The 19,828-nt window shown below is 47.7% G+C and overlaps 1 protein-coding gene across 5 annotated transcripts in view; it reads right to left on the bottom strand.

Moving 5' to 3' along the window:
- LOC140425064 (tyrosine-protein phosphatase non-receptor type 3-like) overlaps nucleotides 1-19,828 on the bottom strand; it is a 422,164-nt gene that overhangs the window by 309,484 nt on the left and 92,852 nt on the right. For all 5 annotated transcript variants that reach the window (XM_072508895.1, XM_072508894.1, XM_072508892.1 and 2 more), the window contains exon 2: nucleotides 18,710-18,864. In XM_072508895.1, coding sequence (XP_072364996.1) covers nucleotides 18,710-18,847 — 138 coding nt within the window. In that variant the 5' untranslated portion in view covers nucleotides 18,848-18,864. The remainder of the gene's footprint in view (nucleotides 1-18,709; nucleotides 18,865-19,828) is intronic.

Here is a 19,828-nt window from a genome sequence, read left to right as displayed (position 1 = left end):
CTGCTTGTCAATCATTAAACCCAATTTGCACTCATTTCCATCTCATTAGCGAGATTAAAGTCAAATGTAATGGCCTCTCAGGAATTAACTGGCTCCCCACCGAGAAAGCACGCCTTTCGTACTCCTTTTCGAAAACATAAAGCTGGTTCAATGGCTGCTGAGGGGAACTGAGTAGGTGAGTAGACATTTCCATTTTCGACCATGCAGCTCAAAGGGCGCTGGAGATGCCGCCCTAGTGCGTAGGAGTTTGGGGAGGGGAGGAAGAGGGCAAGATGGGTTGTTTGGGGTGGCTGAAGCATCGCAGGTCGGGGGGGTTGCCATGGTTCAGGGGATTTTGTCTGTAAGGCCTTCAAACCACCTTTAAATGTTGTGGATATCCATAATAGGGGCAACTACAGCTGCTGCCTGTGTGTCCTACCAAACTTCCAGGAAAGCATGTGCGATAGTGACATTTAAGGGGCAATTACATGAATAGGATGCGAATAGAGGGATATGGACCCAGAAGTGTAGAAGATTTTCGGCTAGATGGGCAGCATGGTCGGTGCAGGCTTGGGGGGCCGGAGGGCCTGTTCCTGTGCTGTACTTTTGTTTGATGTGGAGATGCCGGCGTTGGACTGGGGTGAGCACAGTACGAAGTCTTACAACACCAGGTTAAAGTCCAACAGGTTTGTTTCGATGTCACGCTAGTGACATCGAAACAAACCTGTTGGACTTTAACCTGGTGTTGTAAGACTTCGTACTGTACTTTTGTTTGTTCTTTGTTAAAATAATTCCGATACAAAACTATAATGAACCTTTAGCTTCAGGAAATGTCTTTCACTCCCTCTCAGTACATGATAGGTATTCAATGCCAATTTGGCTCAGGCCTACATCATGCCTCAGTGACATAATACATAATAGATATTTATTACAGCTCATGAGATCACAAGATAAATACAGATGAAGGAGAACATTCATCTCATGTTAATTTATTCATTAAAAAAATCCTCAAATCCTCTCTCTTACTGGATCCTTCTTGAATGATTGCAGGATTATTGCCGACTATTCTTCTGGAAGTTTAATCCATGCATTGATAATTTTTTGTATTAAAAAATTACTTCCTGACATCAGTCCTAAATTCACTATTTTGCAGTCTGAATCGGTGCCCCCAATTCCTATTGTTGTATTTGCTGAGTATTCAATCCAAGTCACTTGCAACTTCATCCTTAACTACTTCAAGACCATTCTGGAAATACACATGCTATCCATTTTTCTTTAACACATGTACTTGCTACATCCCTGTATTAAATTTCATTTACCCCATCTGATCAGATGTACAATTCTACCTGTTGGAACATTCCCCACACCATTTCTATCTGGATTTCAAAGCCATAGGGTGGAATTTTCCGGCATTTACTGCCGGTCGGAACCCCCTGTCCCACCAAAGGTGACCCCTGGCAGCAGGTTCCCCGGTGGTGGGATGGGCATGCCACACATTTGTGGGTCTAGAAGGTCCCACTTGCGACCAATAGCATGCCGCCTCCCTTGCTGGGGGGGGGTTCTCCCGCAGGCTTCCCGGCAGCCTTTTTGCCTCGCGGGATCTACCCACATTTGGCGAGGCGTCGGAATCAGAACCCCGTCCAAATTGGGCGTGACCCAATAGTGTGTGCCCCTAAGTAGGGTTTAATCATACTTAGGCGAGCTTACCTGGTATCTACCCAAGTAGGCCACAGCAGGACACTAGCCACACAAACGTGGATCTAGCAGAACAGCACCCGGAGGGGGGAGGGGGGGTCTCCCAGACCCCTGGGTGGCCAGGGATAGTGCGTGGCATCCTGGCCCTCCCTCTGAACCGAGAGCACCTAGGCACTGCCTGACTGGCATCTTGGCACTAACAAGCTGGAAGGGATACGGTCAGGGTGACAGTGCAAGGGTAGCACTGCCAAGGGTCAGGGCCTGAGGGGGGCCATGCTCATGAAAGAAGGATGGAGGGGCGATATGAAGGTTTGTGGGGGGGGGGGGGGGGGGGGGGGGGGGAGAGGAGGAGGTGCAGGGCCTGGAAAGTGGGGGGGGGGGTTCTGTAAGTTGGCGTGAGGGGGCCCAGGGACCCCCATAGCGGGATTTTGGAGAATCCCGGCCATAGTATTCCAAGTTCCTGATTAGAATTTTCTTGTGGATCAATAACTCTTTCCCCCAAATATAAACACACAAGTATGAGCATACAATAAATAGGTATAAAAATGATTTTATAAAACTACTTCCATACCTTTCCTATCGATGTTTTTTGATATGGATACAGGTATTTTGCCAATATTTATTTGAGCATGTGGTAATAATGCAAAAGTGGGTTACTTTAAAATTAGACATGGTCTCCCAGGCACGCCTCCTAAATAATTTGCAGCAGTATGATTTTGAACATTTCCTTCTCAAGACCTTGATATTCAAAATGGGACACTACATTCCCAACTTTGATAAATCATGAATAGTGAATCAAATGTATCCTTATCTGAATTCATCAAATCACTATATGTGATTAGGTAACAGTGTAAATAATATAATACAAAAGGTTATTCAGAAGTTGAACGCAGAGAATCAGGGATGACAAAAATGTGCTGAATTGATTTTAAATTGAATGCCGATTCATCTATAATTGATAAATGCTGATGTGATTGACAGCTCAATGTGATTGATAGAAACTTCAATTTCATTAATTGAAGCATTATTTTCCAGTAAGAATAACTGAGTATTTTGTCAATTTATTGAACAGTTTCTTTATTGTTGTTTCAGTGGTCACAGGGGTAATATGGTTTTTAGCAGCTGTTTCAGCAAGAAACAGGATATAAACAATGGTCTGGCAGGCCAAAGGCATGGCAGGATTTGTGATGCAGTGGCAATGCCCCTGTTCTGAAATCAAATCCTACTCCTGGACTTGATGATCAAGCAAGGTGCATTCACAAGGTGCATAGTGATAATTTACCAAAATTCACTAGACACTGGGGTGGTCCCGGCGGATTGGAAATTAGCAAACGTGACACTACTGTTTAAAAGAGGAGGTAGGCAGAAAGCGGGTAATTATAGGCCTGATCGCTTAGTTTCGGTAGTGGGGAAGATGCTGGAATCTATCATCAAGGAAGAAATAGCGAGGCATCTGGCTGGAAACTGTCCCATTGGCAGACGCAGCATGGGTTCATAAAGGGCAGGTCGTGCCTAAATAATGTGGTGGAATTTTTTGAGGACATGACCAGAGCGGAAGATAACGGGGAGCCAATGGATGTGGTATATCTGGATTTCCAGAAAGCTTTTGACAAGGGTCCATACAAAAGGTTGCTGCATAAGATAAAGATGCATGGCATTAAGGGTAAAGTAGTAGCATGTATAGAGGATTGGTTAATTAATAGAAAGCAAAGAGTGGGGATTAATGGGTGTTTCTCTGGTTGACAATCAGTAACTAGTGGTGTCCCTCAGGGATCAGTGTTGGGCCCACAATTGTTCACAATTTACATAGATGATTTGGAGTTGGGGATCAAGTGCAATGTGTCCAAGTTTGCAGACGACACTAAGATGAGTGGTAAAGCAAAAGGTGCAGAGGATACCGGAAGTTTGCAGAGGGATTTGGATAGGTTAAGTGAATGGGCTAGGGTCTGGCAGATGGAATACAATGTTGACAAATGTGAGGTTATCCATTTTGGTAGGAATAACAGCAAAAAGGATTATTATTTAAATGATAAAATATTAAAACATGCTGCTGTGCAGAGAGACGTGGGTGCTAGTGCATGAGTCGCAAAAAGTTGGTTTACAGGTGCAACAGGTGATTAAGAAGGCAAATGGAGTTTTGTCTTTCATTGTTAGAGGGATGGAGTTCAAGACTAGGGAGGTTACGCTGCAATTGCATAAGGTGTTAGTGAGGCCACACCTGGATTATTGTGTTCAGTTTTGGTCTCCTTACCTGAGAAAGGACGTACTGGCGCTGGAGGGTGTGCAGAGGAGATTCACTAGGTTAATCCCAGAGCAGAAGGGGTTGGATTACGAGGAGAGATTGAGTAGACTGGGACTGTACTCGTTGGAATTTAGTAGGATGCGGGGGGATCTTATAGAAACATATAAAATTATGAAGGGAATAGATAGGATAGGTGCGGGCAGGTTGTTTCCACTGGCGGGTGAAAGCAGAACTGGGGGGCATAGCCTCAAAATAAGGGGAAGTAGATTTAGGACTGAGCTCAGGAGGAACTTCTTCACCCAAAGGGTTGTGAATCTATGGAATTCCTTGCCCAGTGAAGCAGTAGAGGCTCCTTCATTAAATGTTTTTAAGATAAAGATAGATAGTTTTTTGAAGAATAAAGGGATTAAGGGTTATGATGTTCGGGCCGGAAAGTGGAGCTGAGTCCACAAAAGATCAGCCATGATCTCATTGAATGGCGGAGCAGGCTCGAGGGGCCACATGGCCTACCCCTGCTCCTAGTTCTTATGTTCTTATGTTCTCATAACATGGCCAAAAGGGTTGAATATCAATTTGTAAATCATTTTGACAGATGCAAATGGCAGGCGGTAAGAGCAGGAGAGATTCCTGGTCAGCCATGTGATGAAAAGAAATTGAAATCTCTACCATCACGAAACATAGCTCCAGGCTACAACACACATGTAAATGAACCTTTGAAGGTGGTTATGTGGCCTAGGTGGCTCAATGGCCAGTGTGAATCAAACTGGTGCAAAGAGCACGAGGTACAATCCCCAATCCATCTGGGTTGGTAATGATACCAGTCTCCTTGCCCTATCCAGAGTGGAAATTGTGGCACGGAGACAATTCAAGGAAGCGAAAGTAATTACTATCCTTGAGAATTTTGATTTCCATCAGATAGATATGCTAGTACTGATTAAATACACAATCACTCACATTCGATCCCGGGCCTTGGGATACTCCAGAAATGCTCACTTAAATATGCAAACCTGGATCCCGCCAGTGAGGCCGAGATTCAGATCACAACATCTCGCGAGATTTCGTTAGGTCTCACGAGGCGTCCTGAATATCGTAAATCTCACGAGAGGCCTTGTCTCGTCACCGAGGCCGTTCGATCATGCCTACTGTATCTGCTGATCCCCCTTCACCCTCTACTATACCCTGAAAGCCCTCTTATAAATTTGTCAAACAAGATTTCACTTTCACGACTTCCGGTTGCGGCAGGGATGAGCTAGCCGCACGTTTCAGCGGCTCCAGCTCCGACGGATCTTCGGGCTCTTTTAAGAGCCCCAACGGGGACTTTGCCAGCCGAAAAACCCAGTGCGAGGTGGGTGGGAAGGGAGTCCCCCCCGAACGGCGGAGGGAAAAACCGGCGGCGGCGGCTGCGGCTGCAGCCTGAAGAATCTTCAACCACAAGGTCAGAGGGAGTGGAGAACAAAATGGCGGCGGAGAAATCGCAGGCGACATGGGGTACTGAGCAGGACGAGGTTGTGAGACGGTGCGTGGATCTGCTGAAGAAGGAGGTACTGACCCCGATGTTACAGGCAATTGAGGGGCTTAAGGAGACTTTAAAGACCCAGGAGACTGAGCTTCGCGTGGTGGAGCAGAAGGTGTCAGGTATTGAGGACGAGGTCCTGGGCCTGGCGGTTAAGACTCAGACGCACGAGGCACTTCATAAAAAGTGTGCTGACAGGATTGAGGCCCTTGAAAATGGAGCGCGAAGGAAGAACCTTAGGATACTAGGTCTCCTGGAGGGTGTGGAAGGGGTGGACTGTGGAGCGTACGCAAGTAAGATGCTGAGCTCACTGATGGGTGCTGAGGCCCCTGCGGGCCCCATGGAGGTGGAGTGGGCAAATCGGATCCCGGCGAGAAGACCAAAAGCGGGAGAACCACCGAGGGCGATAATCGTGCGATTCTACCGCCTTAAGGACAGAGAAGAGGTCCTGAGATGGGCTAAAAAGGTGCGGAGTAGCAGATGGGAGAATGCTGTGGTAAGGATATACCAGGATTGGAGTGCGGAGGTGGCGAGAAGGAGGGCGAGCTTCAACCGAGCCAAAGAGGTTTTGCACAAAAGGAAGGTGAAGTTTGGGATGCTGCAGCCGGCAAGACTATGGGTCACGTATCAGGAGAGACACTATTATTTCGAGACGGCGGAGGAAGCATGGTCCTTCATCAATGAAGAGAAACTGGACGGAACTGAGGGACTGATGCTGCAGGGAACTGTTATTGTTGTTATTGTTATTGTTTTTGTTAATATGATGGTGAAAATTAATCGAGAAGTAAACAGGGAAGGGGGGGGGGGACACTGGGGAAATGTGGGCGCCGGTGAGGGGGGAAAGGCGGGACATAGTCGGAGAATGGGGAAGGAGAGGGGGAGGGGAAAGGGAGCTGCGCCATAAGAGGCGGGTCAGGTAAAGGGATGTTCCCGCGCCAGAAAGAATAAGGCGGGAAAACAGGCGCAAGGCGGATGGGAGTTCCCTCACACCGGGGGGGTCGAGGAGCGAGCAGGAGTAGCCGGGGTCAGTTGAAGTCAGCTGACTTACGGAAGTGATATGGGGGGAGCAATCAAGCTAGATAGGGATCTAGCGGGGGGGGGGGGCGGGGACAACTGGGTTGCTGCTGCGGAAATCCAAAAGGAAATGGCTAAAGAGTAGGTGGTCGGGGGCGGAGTGCGACGCTGGGGGAGCGAGCGGGAGCGCGGAGGCGGGATATGGGACTGGCCTAGAGAAGGTAATGGCTAGTCGACACGGGAGGGGGGCAGGTAGGCCCCCAGTGAGGCTGATCACGTGGAACGTGAGAGGCCTGAATGGACCGATAAAAAGGGCCCGAGCGCTCGCGCATTTGAAAGGACTAAGGGCAGACGTGGTTATGCTCCAAGAGACGCACCTAAAGGTGGCGGACCAAGTTAGGCTAAGGAAAGGATGGGTGGGACAAGTGTTCCACTCAGGACTGGACGCAAAGAACAGAGGGGTGGCCATTATGGTGGGGAAACGGGTAGCATTTGAAGCAAAGAACATCGTAGCAGATAGTGGAGGTAGGTATGTAATGGTGAGTGGTAGGCTGGAGGGAATGGAGGTCGTGTTGGTTAATGTGTATGCCCCAAATTGGGACGATGCGGGGTTGATGAGACGGATGCTGGGGCGTATTCCGGACCTGGAGGCAGGAAATTTGATTTTAGGAGGGGACTTCAATACGGTGCTGGACCCGGGGCTAGATAGATCCAGCTCAAGGACCGGAAGAAGGCCGGCAGCGGCCAAGGTACTTAAGGGGTTTATGGACCAAATGGGGGGAGTGGATCCATGGCGATTTCTTAGACCCAGGGCTAGGGAGTATTCCTTCTTCTCCCACGTCCATAAAGTGTACTCCCGGATAGATTTTTTTGTTTTAGGAAGGTCGTTGATCTCTAGGGTGGAAGAAGCTGAATACTCAGCCATAGCGGTTTCGGACCATGCCCCACATTGGGAGGACCTGGAAGTAGGAGAGGACAGGGAGCAGAGAACACTCTGGCGATTAGATGTGGGACTGATGGCGGATGAGGGAGTGTGTGCAAGAGTGAGGGGGTGTATTGAGAGATACCTGGAGGTCAATGACGACGGCGATGTCCCTGTGGGAGTGGTCTGGGAAGCACTAAAAGCGGTGGTCAGAGGAGAGCTGATTTCTATTGGGGCCCACAAAAGGAAAACAGAGGCCAAGGAAAGGGATAGATTACTGGGGGAGATTTTAAGGGTGGACAGGGAATTTGCAGAGACCCCGGAGGAGGAGCTGTACAGGGAGAGGAGACGACTCCAGACCGAGTTTGACCTTCTGACCACCAGACAGGCAGAGGTACTGTGGAGGAAGGCACAGGGGAGGAAGTATGAATATGGGGAAAAGGCTAGTCGCCTGTTGGCGCACCAACTGCGAAAGAGGGCAGTAGCGAGGGAGATAGGAGGAATTAGGGATGAAAGGGGAGGCACTGTGCAAAGGGCAGGAAAGATAAATGAGGTGTTTAAGACCTTTTATGAGGAACTGTATAGGTCTCAGCCCCCAGAGGGAGAGGAGGGGATGCGGCAGATCCTGGACCAATTGAGGGTCCCGAAAGTGGAGGAGCAGGCGGTGGCAGGCCTGGGGGCGCCGATTGAAGTGGACAAGGTTATTAAGGGACTGGGAAGCATGCAAGCAGGGAAGGCCCCGGGGCCGGACGGGTTCCCGGTGGAATTCTACAGAAAATATGTGGACTTGTTGGCCCCGTTGTTGGCGAGGACGGGGAAGGGGGGACTCTACCCCCGACGATGTCGGAGGCGACGATATCGCTAATTTTGAAGAGGGACAAAGATCTGTTGCAGTGCGGGTCCTATAGACCTATTTCACTATTGAACGTGGACGCCAAATTGCTGGCAAAGGTGCTGGCATCGAGGATAGAGGACTGTGTCCCGGGGGAGGTGCACGAAGACCAGACAGGGTTCGTAAAAGGGAGACAATTGAATGTTAACGTGCGACGACTATTAGGGGTGATAATGATGCCCTCAGTGGAGGGGGAGGCAGAGATAGTGGCTGCAATGGACGCAGAGAAGGCATTTGATAGGGTGGAGTGTGAGTATCTATGGGAAGTGTTAAGGAGGTTTGGGTTTGGGAACGGGTTTATTCGCTGGGTTAGACTACTTTATGGGACACCAACAGGCAAGCGTAGTTACAGGTCGACATAGATCGGAGTATTTCCGATTATATAGGGGAACAAGACAGGGATGCCCGCTGTCTCCATTGTTGTTTGCATTGGCAATTGAACCTCTGGCCATGGCGTTGAGAGACTCCAGGAAATGGAGAGGGGTGACTAGAGGGGGAGAAGAACACCGAGTCTCGTTATACGCGGATGACCTATTGTTATACGTGTCGGACCCAGCGGGGGGGGGATGATAGAGGTTATGCGAATTTTGAGGAGGTTCGGGGAATTTTCGGGGTATAGGTTAAACATGGGGAAGAGTGAATTATTTGTGATACATCCAGGGGACCAGAGTTGGGAGATAGAAGGCTTACCGCTAAGGAAAGTGGAAAGAAACTTCCGATACTTGGGGATTCAGATCACTAGGAGCTGGGGAACCTTGCACAGACTTAATCTGACACGGCTGGTAGAACAAATGGAGGAGGACTTTAAGAGGTGGGACATGCAGCCTTTATCGATGACGGGCAGGGTGCAAGCAATTAAGATGATGGTCCTCCCGAGGTTCTTATTTGTATTTCAATGTGTCCCTATTTTAATCACCAGGACCTTTTTTAATAAAATAGAGAGGAGCATTACGAGCTTTGTGTGGGCAGGGAAAGTTCCGAGAGTAAGGAGGGGGTTCCTTCAGCGCAGTAGGGACAGAGGAGGACTGGCACTACCGAACTTGGGAGATTATTATTGGGCCGCCAATGTGGCAATGATACGTAGATGGATGATGGAGGGCGAGGGAGCGGCGTGGAAAAGGCTGGAGAGAAGGTCCTGTAAATGGACGAGTCTAGAGGCGCTGGTGACGGCACCGCTACCGCTCTCACCTAAAAAGTACACCACGAACCCGGTGGTGGCGGCAACACTAAACATATGGGGACAGTGGAGGCGACAATTGGAGGGCTGTATTAGTGAGAGGCAGCACGGTTTTGTGAAGGGGAGGTCGTGTCTCACTAACTTGATAGAGTTTTTCGAGGAGGTCACTAAGATGATTGATGCAGGTAGGGCAGTAGATGTTGTCTATATGGACTTCAGTAAGGCCTTTGACAAGGTCCCTCATGGTAGACTAGTACAAAAGGTGAAGTCACACGGGATCAGGGGTGAACTGGCAAGGTGGATACAGAACTGGCTAGGCCATAGAAGGCAGAGGGTAGCAATGGAGGGATGCTTTTCTAATTGGAGGGCTGTGACCAGTGGTGTTCCACAGGGATCAGTGCTGGGACCTTTGCTCTTTGTAGTATATATAAATGATTTGGAGGAAAATGTAACTGGTCTGATTAGTAAGTTTGCAGACGACACAAAGGTTGGTGGAATTGCGGATAGCGATGAGGACTGTCTGAGGATACAGCAGGATTTAGATTGTCTGGAGACTTGGGCGGAGAGATGGCAGATGGAGTTTAATCCGGACAAATGTGAGGTAATGCATTTTGGAAGGGCTAATGCAGGTAGGGAATATACAGTGAATGGTAGAACCCTCAAGAGTATTGAAAGTCAAAGAGATCTAGGAGTACAGGTCCATAGGTCATTGAAAGGGGCAACACAGGTGGAGAAGGTAGTCAAGAAGGCATACGGCATGCTTGCCTTCATTGGCCGGGGCATTGAGTATAAGAATTGGCAAGTCATGTTGCAGCTGTATAGAACCTTAGTTAGGCCACACTTGGAGTATAGTGTTCAATTCTGGTCGCCACACTACCAGAAGGATGTGGAGGCTTTAGAGAGGGTGCAGAAGAGATTTACCAGAATGTTGCCTGGTATGGAGGGCATAAGCTATGAGGAGCGATTGAATAAACTCGGTTTGTTCTCACTGGAACGAAGGAGGTTGAGGGGCGACCTGATAGAGGTATACAAAATTATGAGGGGCATAGACAGAGTGGATAGTCAGAGGCTTTTCCCCAGGGTAGAGGGGTCAATTACTAGGGGGCATAGGTTTAAGGTGAGAGGGGCAAGGTTTAGAGTAGATGTACGAGGCAAGTTTTTTACGCAGAGGGTAGTGGGTGCCTGGAACTCACTACCGGAGGAGGTAGTGGAAGCAGGGACGATAGGGACATTTAAGGGGCATCTTGACAAATATATGAATAGGATGGGAATAGAAGGATACGGACCCAGGAAGTGTAGAAGATTGTAGTTTAGTCGGGCAGTATGGCCGGCACGGGCTTGGAGGGCCTAAGGGCCTGTTCCCGTGCTGTACATTTCTTTGTTTGTTCTTTGTTCTTTGACAGAGAGGGGTGCGTGGAGCCTTGGTGGGGTCCCCTATCAGGAACAACCATAGGTTCGCCCCAGGAAGAATGGATGGAGGATTTCAGAGCTGGTACCAGTTGGGAATTAGGAAGGTGGGAGATTTATTCATAGATGGGACTTTGGCGAGCTTGGGAGCATTGGAGGAAAAGTATAAGTTACCCCGGGGAAATTTCTTGAGATATATGCAGGGGAGGGCGTTTACTAGACAACAGGTGAGGGAATTTCCGCGGCTCCCGACACAGGGCATACAGGACAGGGTGCTTTCAGGGGTGTGGGTCGGAGAGGGCAAGGTGTCAGAGATTTACAGAGAGAGGAGGGAAGGGGGGGAGGAGTCGGTGGGCGAACTAAAAGGAAAGTGGGAAGAAGAACTAGGGGAGGATAGAGGAGGGTATGTGGGCTGATGCCCTAAGCAGGGTAAACTCCTCTTCCTCATGCGCCAGGCTTAGCCTGATTCAATTTAAGGTGCTACATAGAGCACACATAACGGGGCAAGATTGAGCAGGTTCTTTGGAGTGGAGAACAGATGTGGGAGGTGTGGCGGGAGCCCGGCAAACCACGCACATATGTTTTGGGCGTGCCCGGCACTGGTAGGATATTGGAAGGGAGTGACGGGAGTGATCTCGCAGGTGGTGAATGCCCGGGTCAAACCAAGCTGGGGGTTAGCTCTATTTGGAGTTGCGGAAGAGCCGGGAGTGCAGGAGGCGAAAGAGGCCGATGTCGTGGCCTTTGCGTCCCTCGTAGCCCGGCGCAGGATCCTACTCATGTGGAAGGAGGCGAAACCCCCCGGACTGGAGGCCTGGGTAAACGATATGGCGGGGTTTATTAAACTGGAGCAGATAAAGTTTGCCCTGAGAGGATCGGCTCAAGGGTTCACCAGGCGGTGGCAGCCATTTCTCGACTACCTAGGGGAACGTTAGAGGGAAGACAGATGACCAGCAGCAGCAACCCAGGGGGGGGGGGGGGGGGGGGGGGGGGAGGAGGAGGTTTAATTGAGTATAGGTCAATAGAGTACGAGGTTTTGTTACTTGTGTATTATTATTATTGTTAAAAAGTTAAAAATTTCTGTTTTGTTATTGTTATCGTTTCGTTTGTAAGCGGGAAAAATGTTGTTCAGGAAACAAATTTCAATAAAATATATATATTTTTTTAAAAAGATTTCACTTTCACAAAACCATGTTGATTTTGCCTTATTGTAATATGATTTTCTAAATATCCTGCAACTACTTTCTCAGGAATGGATTCAAGAATGTTCTCAATGACAAATGAGTTGAGGCTGAACTAGCATTTTATACAGGTTTATCATTACTTTGTTCCTTTGTACTATGTGTACCTATTTATAAATGCTTTATTAACCAGGCTCTCAACTTGCCCTGCCACCTTTAATGATTTGTGAACAGAAATCCCACGGTCACTCCACTCCTACATGCCTTCAGATTTGAACACTTTATTTTACATTGCCTCTCCAAATTCTGGCTACCAAAATGAAACATTTCACACTTCTCTGCATTAAACCTCATCTGCCAATTCCACCAACCTGCCCATGTTCTTTTGAAGTTTAACACCATCTTCCTCAGAGTTCACAATACTTCCAAGTTTCATATCATCTGCGAATTTCGAAACTGTGCTCTGTACATCAAAGTCAATCTAGAGCATTAACGTATATCAAAAAGATCAGGGATCCTAACACAGATCCCCGGTGGACTACACCATAAACCTTCCTCCAGTCTGAAAAACAATTGTTCACTACTACTCTTTATTTCCTGTCACTAGCCAATTTCATACCCATGTTGTTGCTGCCCCTTTTATTCTGAGCTTTAACCTTGCACATATCTCTGTTGTGCGGCACTTTATAAAGAGCCTTTTGGAAATCCATGTACACCACATCAACAAAATTATGCTCATCAGCCCTCCCTGTAGCCCCGTCAAAAACTCAAACAGAGTAGTTAAACTCAATTTTCCCTTAACAAATCCATGTCGGCTTTCCTTAATGAACCTGCATTTGGCCAAGTGCCTATTAAATTTGTCCTGATCATTGTTTCTAAAAGCTTCCCCTTCATCAAGGTTAAGCTGATTCGACCTGTTGTTGCTGTGCTTTTCTTTACATCCTTTTTCTAGCAAGCATGTAACATTTGCAATCTTCCAGTCCTCTGCCAATTGAATGTGATGTGTAGCTGAGTCATGATAGATACTCAACCCTTGCAAGGTGTGTCAAACTCTGTTGGAAGTGTTTGTAATAGGTGTTGCTAACCTCTACTGCTTACAAGACAACACGGAGTTAGGTGTGCCTTGGAGGGTTAGCTGAAGTTTTTTCTGAAAATTAGGGGCGCTATTCTCCCCCCACCACCGGGTGGGAGAATCGCCGGGGCGCCGCGCGAATCCCGCCACGCCGCCCCAACTCCCGCACGCGATTCTCCCACCCCCCGGAAACCAGCGGCACGCGATTCACACCAGGTCGCTTGGAGAACCGGCGAGCGACGATTCTCAGGCCGGATGGGCCGAGCGGCCGATACGATACGACAGGTTCCCGCCGGTGCCGTCCACCCCTGGTCGCTGCCGGTGGAACTCTACGGGAACGCTGCGGGGGCGGCCTGTGGGGGAGGAAGGGGGGCTCCTTCACCGGGGTAGCCTCTGATGGGGTATGGCCCGCAATCGGGGCCCACCGATCGGTGGGCCGGCCTCTTCCCCCCCCCCACCCCAGGCCTACCTCCTTCCGCGCGCAGCCCCAGAACACCGGCCCCATGTTGGTGAGGGGTCAGCGTGCGTAAGACGTTCCCCGCGCATGCGCAGGATGGCGCGGCCCAACTGCGCATGCGCAGGATTGGGCTGCCCCAACTGCGCATGCGCAGGATTGGGCTGCCCCAACTGCGCATGCGCGGGCTGGCGCAGCGCCCATTTGGCACCGCGTAAGGACGCTGGAGCGGCGTGAACCGCTCCAGCACCGTGCTGGCCCCGTGCCCAGGCCCTGTTCCCGCCGTCGTGAAACGCGACGGCGTTCACGATGGCGCGAACACTTGGCCTCCATATCGGAGAATCACCCCCCTAGATTTCTGTCTTCACTGGTGGTGCCAAAGCACAAGACCTGCAGCCATGATGATCTCTTCAACCATGCATGCATCTCAGTGTTCACGAAAAGTCAACCCTTTTGACACAGTGTTTTCACTTCTCAGGGCACACAGATACAGACTGCGCCGCTAACATTTCCAAAGATTACGGTCTGGTGAATCAAGAAGGTTGAAGTTTCAAGTCCAAAAGCTGAAATTGCTTTCAATGTTACTGCTTGCAAAGACCTTTCAGTGCACTGGCATAGCAGTAAGGGACAGGAAGAGTGTGGCCGTGTACCATTGCCTGCACCTTAATCCTGCTGGAATCTTATGACCATTAGTGTGGTATGGCCACATCTTCCACATCGTGCTCCTCATGGTATCATCCCGTGGAAGCTGACCCACATCTCCCAATTCAGGTTCCCACCCTTCTGTTCTTCATTGTCCAATGAGCTCTCAAATTCCTCCATGTCTCCCTCTCGACTCCTTTGAAGTGCCAGGTTGTAAAGGGCACAACAGACCATGATTATGCAGACACCTTCTGTGGAGAGTACTGCAAGCCCCACCTGAGTGGTCCAAACATCAGAAGTGCATCTTCAGGATGCCAATGGTCTTCTTGACAATGGATTATGATGGCCTATGCGCTGCATTGCACCTCTTCTCCCAGTAACTCAGAAGTTGACGCATGGGTGTCTAGAGTCATTGTTTGATGGGATACCCCTTATCGCCAAGCAGTCAGCCCAGCAATTGCTGAAGTCCGTTGAGTATTAGAGACACCTGGGAGTGACTCATGATATGAGGCATGGGAACTCTCAGGGTACCTTCTCTGAACTTTTTCTAATGCATTTACATCTTTCCTTAGATAAGGAAAGCAGTACTGTACACACTACTCCAGATGTAGAGCCCTGTACAACTGAAGCATAACCTCCTTACTTTTGTAATTAATTTCCCTCACAATAAACAATAACATTCTATTACCTTTCCAAATTATTTGCTATATCTGTATACTAGCCTTTTTTGATTCATACACTAGCACTCAGATCCCTCTGTAACTCCGAGCTCTGCAGTCTCTCACCATTTAGATAATAAGCTTATTTTTTTGTTATTCCTGCTAAACTGGGTAATTTCACATTTGCCCACATAATACCCCATTATCAGATTTTTGCCCACTCACTTTAACCCATCTATGCCCCTTTGTAGCCTCCTTACATCCTCTTCACAATTTACTTTCCTACCTATCTTTGTCTTCAGAAAATCTAGCAACTATATCTTCAGTTCCCTCAACCAAGTCACAATTTATGAGAGTTCATCAATTGTAAAATGTTGAGGCCAGAGAACTGATCCCATCCTACTAACCAGAGAAAGACCCATTTATGCCTACTCTGTTCTACCCATGCCAATATGTTGCCTCCTACACTATGAGCTTTAATTTTACCCAATAACCTTTGATGTGGTGCTTCATTAAATGTCTTCTGGAAATCTAATTACAGTACATTCGCCAGTTCCCCTTTATCCACAGCACATGTGACTCCTTCAAAGAATTCTGACAAATTGGTTAAACATGATTTCCCTTTTACAAAACCATGTTGATTCTGTCTGATTGCCTTGACTGTTTCTAAGCGCCCTGCTATAACATCTTTAATAATGGCTTCTAACATTTTCCCTAAGACAAATATTAGGTTACCTGGCCTCTAGTTTCCTGCTTTGACTCTCTCTCTCCCTTTTTGAGCAAAGGATTTACATTTATTATTTTCCAATCTGATGGAAATTTCCCCGAAGGTCGGAAATTTTGGAAAATTAAAACTAATGCATCAACTATCTCATCAGCCACTTCTTTCAAGACCTTCGGGTGAAGTCCATCCGGACCCAGGGATTATCAGCACGCAGACCCAACAATTTGCTAATATCAATTCCCTGGTGAAATTTACTGAATTCCTCCCTCCCTTCCATTTCCCGATTTACAGCTATTTCTGTGGCACGGTGGCAAGCACCGCTGCCTCACAGTGCCAGGGACCTAGGTTCAATTCCAGCCTTGGGTCACCGTCTGTTTGGAGTTTTACGCTCTCCCCGTGGGTGTCCTCCGGGTGTTCTGGTTTCCTCCCACAGTCCAAAGATGTGCAGGTTAGATGGATTGGCCATGATAAAATGCCCCTTTAGAGTCCAGGGAAGTGCAGGTTGGGTTATGAGGTTATGGGAATAGGGCAGGGTGGATGGGTGAGTGGACATGGGTAGCATGCTCTTTCGAAGGGTCGGTGCAGACTCAGTGAGCCGAATGTCCTACTTCTGCACTGTAGGGATTCTATGCTTCTAGAATGTTACCGGTTTAATTCATCTGCTTTAACTCTGCTTTCCATTATCAATTCCCCAGACTCATTTTCTTTAGGCCCACTCACTTGATCAACTTTTCTTAAACTTAAATATCGAGAGAAGCATCTTTATGTTACTAGCTAGCTTTCTCTCATACACTAGTTTTCCCTCCTTATCAATCTTTTTGTCATTCTTTTATGTTCTTTATATTCTTCTCAATGTTCTAGCCTGCCTCTTACCTTTGTGCAATTATATGCTTTTTCTTTATGTTTAATACTGTCTTTAACTTTTTTAGTTATCCGCAGATGACAGGCCCTCCGCTTGGGATTTTTCTTTCTCAATGGAATCGGTCTGATCTGTGTACTCTGAAATATCCATTTAAATGTCTGCCACTGAACCTCCATTCATCTATCCCTGAAGCATATTTGCCAGTTCATTCTAGCTAGTTCTACTTTCATACCGTCAGCATCAAAATACTAGTTTCGGACATTCTTCTCTCCCTCAAGCTGAATGTAAAATTAAGGGGGATGCATTCCTATGTGAAGACATCATGTACTCAACCTTGTGAAAATAAAAACACACAGGTGGCTTGAGATTTTTCAATATCTACAATTGAAATCATCCAGCTTTCCTACCCCACACCACAGAAGACTTTCCCGCTGGAAACTTCACACTTGTGGAGATCGAGTGAGGACAGGGCTGGGTTCAGCTGCACATGTGCCAGTCAGACTATTCAGTCGTGACTGAAAGGAAGGCTTCCATTAAAATTGGGTATAAAGAAATTTAGGTTGCTCTTGGACCTCGTGTAATCAGGCCCCAGTAACTCAGTTTCTCTCTCTCTCCACAGATGCTGCTCAACCCACTGAATATTTCCAGCATTGTCTGCTTTTATTTCGTTCAGGAGCAATGTCAGGAAACACTCCACCACCCTTCACAGGAGATTCCAAGATCTCCTCTGCAAGATGCTGTTGAGGCTAGGTCAATTGACAATTTCAAAACTGATCAATAGATTTATGTTGGCAAGTGTGATAAGAGTTATGGAACCAAAGTGGGTAGCTAATTAAGATTCAGATCATCCATCATTTAATTGAATGAAGTAACAGGCTCAAGGGACTAAATGGCCTTTTCTTGTTCTATGTTTTGTGTGTTTCATACATCATAGCACAGCCAATCAGCACTATTTTATGGAGTCCTCACCCTCAATCAGGAATGGGCCCTGGAAAGCGCTGGGTTGACTGAGGAGAGAGCAGTCACTGACAGCAAGGTTGGCCTGCACCACAGAGGTGAGGATCCACTGCCCCTTCTCCCAGATGACCTGTCTCGTGAGTTGTTCATGTCAAACAAAATGATCCTTCCCTCTGACTAATTAACCACATGTCCATTTTCTCGCAGGATCTCCATCTGATGGGGCCGGGCCATCTGGAGTCATCTCTCCCCCCAGACACCATCTTGAAAGAGAGCTCCGAGGAGACCACCAGTGAGAAGTCATAGCTATCACCTCCACCTTCCACCATAAAATTGTGCAAGTGTACGGACTTTGCATTATGTTTTATTTGTTCATTGGGACGCAGGTGTCACTGACAAGGCCAATATTTGTTGCCCATCCTTTAGATCTTTTTCTAATTAAATTACAGCCATGGTGGTATCTGAAGTTGTGTCCCACCATGGATTAGCTTTTGGATTATTAGTACAATGATATTAGCACTACACCAACTTCTCCCCTATCCACCTTCTGGTGTCATCTATTTATTTATCGGAACATAACCCCATGTGACAACAACAGCTAGGTCGATAGTAAACAGTTGATCTCAATTTTTCTGGATTTCACGTTTTTTTAATTATGGCCTTTAGCATCCTATAACTTTAATATCCAAAATGCTTTAGAAATTTAGGTTCAGGTACATTTTTGTATAAATTCTTATTTTCATAACATAAAGGGAATTTCAAGCTTATTATATTGTAATTTTATCCACAGAAAGAGGAGCCGTCCAGAGAGTGTTTACCGACCTGAGATACAAAGACAAAAAGTGGTTGAAAATATTACAACAGCAAAAGGACATAGCACCATGGATTATGTGGTATTGTGTTGTCAGCAAGTATTTAAACTGAAGTCAAAATAAAATTACATCAGCCCTGGACAAGTAACATCTTTGGTGAAGATGTGTGAGACGAAGGAGACGTAAACATGGTATGACCAAAGTTCATTCCAATTTGGTGGCTGCGCAGGATGAGATTCTCACTTGTGTATTTTCTACAATGAATTTGCCAAATAATTTTTAGGATGACAGACGAGGGGTGTTGTGAATTCAGGCAGCAGAATTGGGATGCTCATGCTGAATGCAAATCAGTTATGTTTGTGTGCCACTGTGCCCATACCATGTCAAAAGCCTACTCTAATCTCTGCACGTAATAACATTTTATGTAGCTCAGTGATTTACATAGCTTTTTCATTGTTATAATAGTCAACAGATTTAGTGACTACAGATATAAAAGGTGCCAACTTACATTGACTTTGAAGCCATGCAAACTGCCATCCAGGAAATGGACATTGCAGATGACCTCTGACCGATGTTTGTCTCTTGGTATCTCAAAAGCACGTATGTGGTTTGTCCTCCCACCTAGCACACGGAATCGTGATGTCATCACTATCCTTCCAACACCTAAATATAAATATTAAGATATAGCTAAAAGTGCAACTTATACATAAGTTCCAAACAAGTTTATCAACTTAATAAACTTCTATAGGCAGCAATTTCATTTGTACTAAATAATCCTCAGAAAACTGAGGCTCAGAATCAGTAAGTACATTCTAATTGAACATATAACTGAGCTGTTAATTATGCTGCCTCTAAAATCCACTGAAGGCATTTAAGAAAATATATACACCATGGGCGGGATTCTCCGACCCCCCGCCGGGTGGGAGAATCGCTGGGGATCAGCGTGAATCCCGCCCCCGCCCTCCTCCCAATTCTCCCGCCCCCCAAAAACCGGTGTGGCGGGGGGGCCCTGGGGCTGTCCGGATTTTCCGGCCCGCGATGGGCGTAAATTGGAGTTGGTGTCTTACCGGTGGGACCTGGCGGCTCTGGGGTTCATGGGGGGTCGCGGGGGGATCTGGCCCCAGGAGGCGACCCCACGGTGGCCTGGCCCGCGGTCGGGGCCCACCGATCCGCGGGCGGGCCTGTGCCATGGGGGCACTCTATTCCTTCCGCACCAGAGGCCGTGGTCATCCGCCATTCCCGGTGCGGAAGTGACTCCATGTGCACATGCGCATGTGCCGACTCGCGCCGGCCGGCGGAGGCACTGCAGCGCCAGGCCCCTATCCCGCCGGCCGGCAGGGCGGCAACCACTCTGGGGCAGGCCTAGCCCCTGAAGGTGCGGAGGATTCCGCACCTTTGGGGCAGCCCGCGCCGGAGTGGTTCACTCCACTCCATCCCAAGAATCCCGCCCCATATATTTGATACGCAACTGGAATTATGATAATTCTCATACAGGAATGGAAGTCACAGAATAATTGTGTGCATGTATATCACACACTATATAAATATTTAATATCTATATGTTTTAAATATTCAATCTCTTGTGGTACTGCATTGGGAAAGTCAACACAGAAGACATTTTTCAGGT

The sequence above is a fragment of the Scyliorhinus torazame genome, chromosome 6, assembly GCF_047496885.1.
Source record: "Scyliorhinus torazame isolate Kashiwa2021f chromosome 6, sScyTor2.1, whole genome shotgun sequence".
Taxonomy (NCBI): domain Eukaryota; kingdom Metazoa; phylum Chordata; class Chondrichthyes; order Carcharhiniformes; family Scyliorhinidae; genus Scyliorhinus; species Scyliorhinus torazame.
The sequence above is the reverse complement of the archived record's forward strand: the minus strand, read 5'-3'. Positions and strand labels throughout refer to the sequence as shown.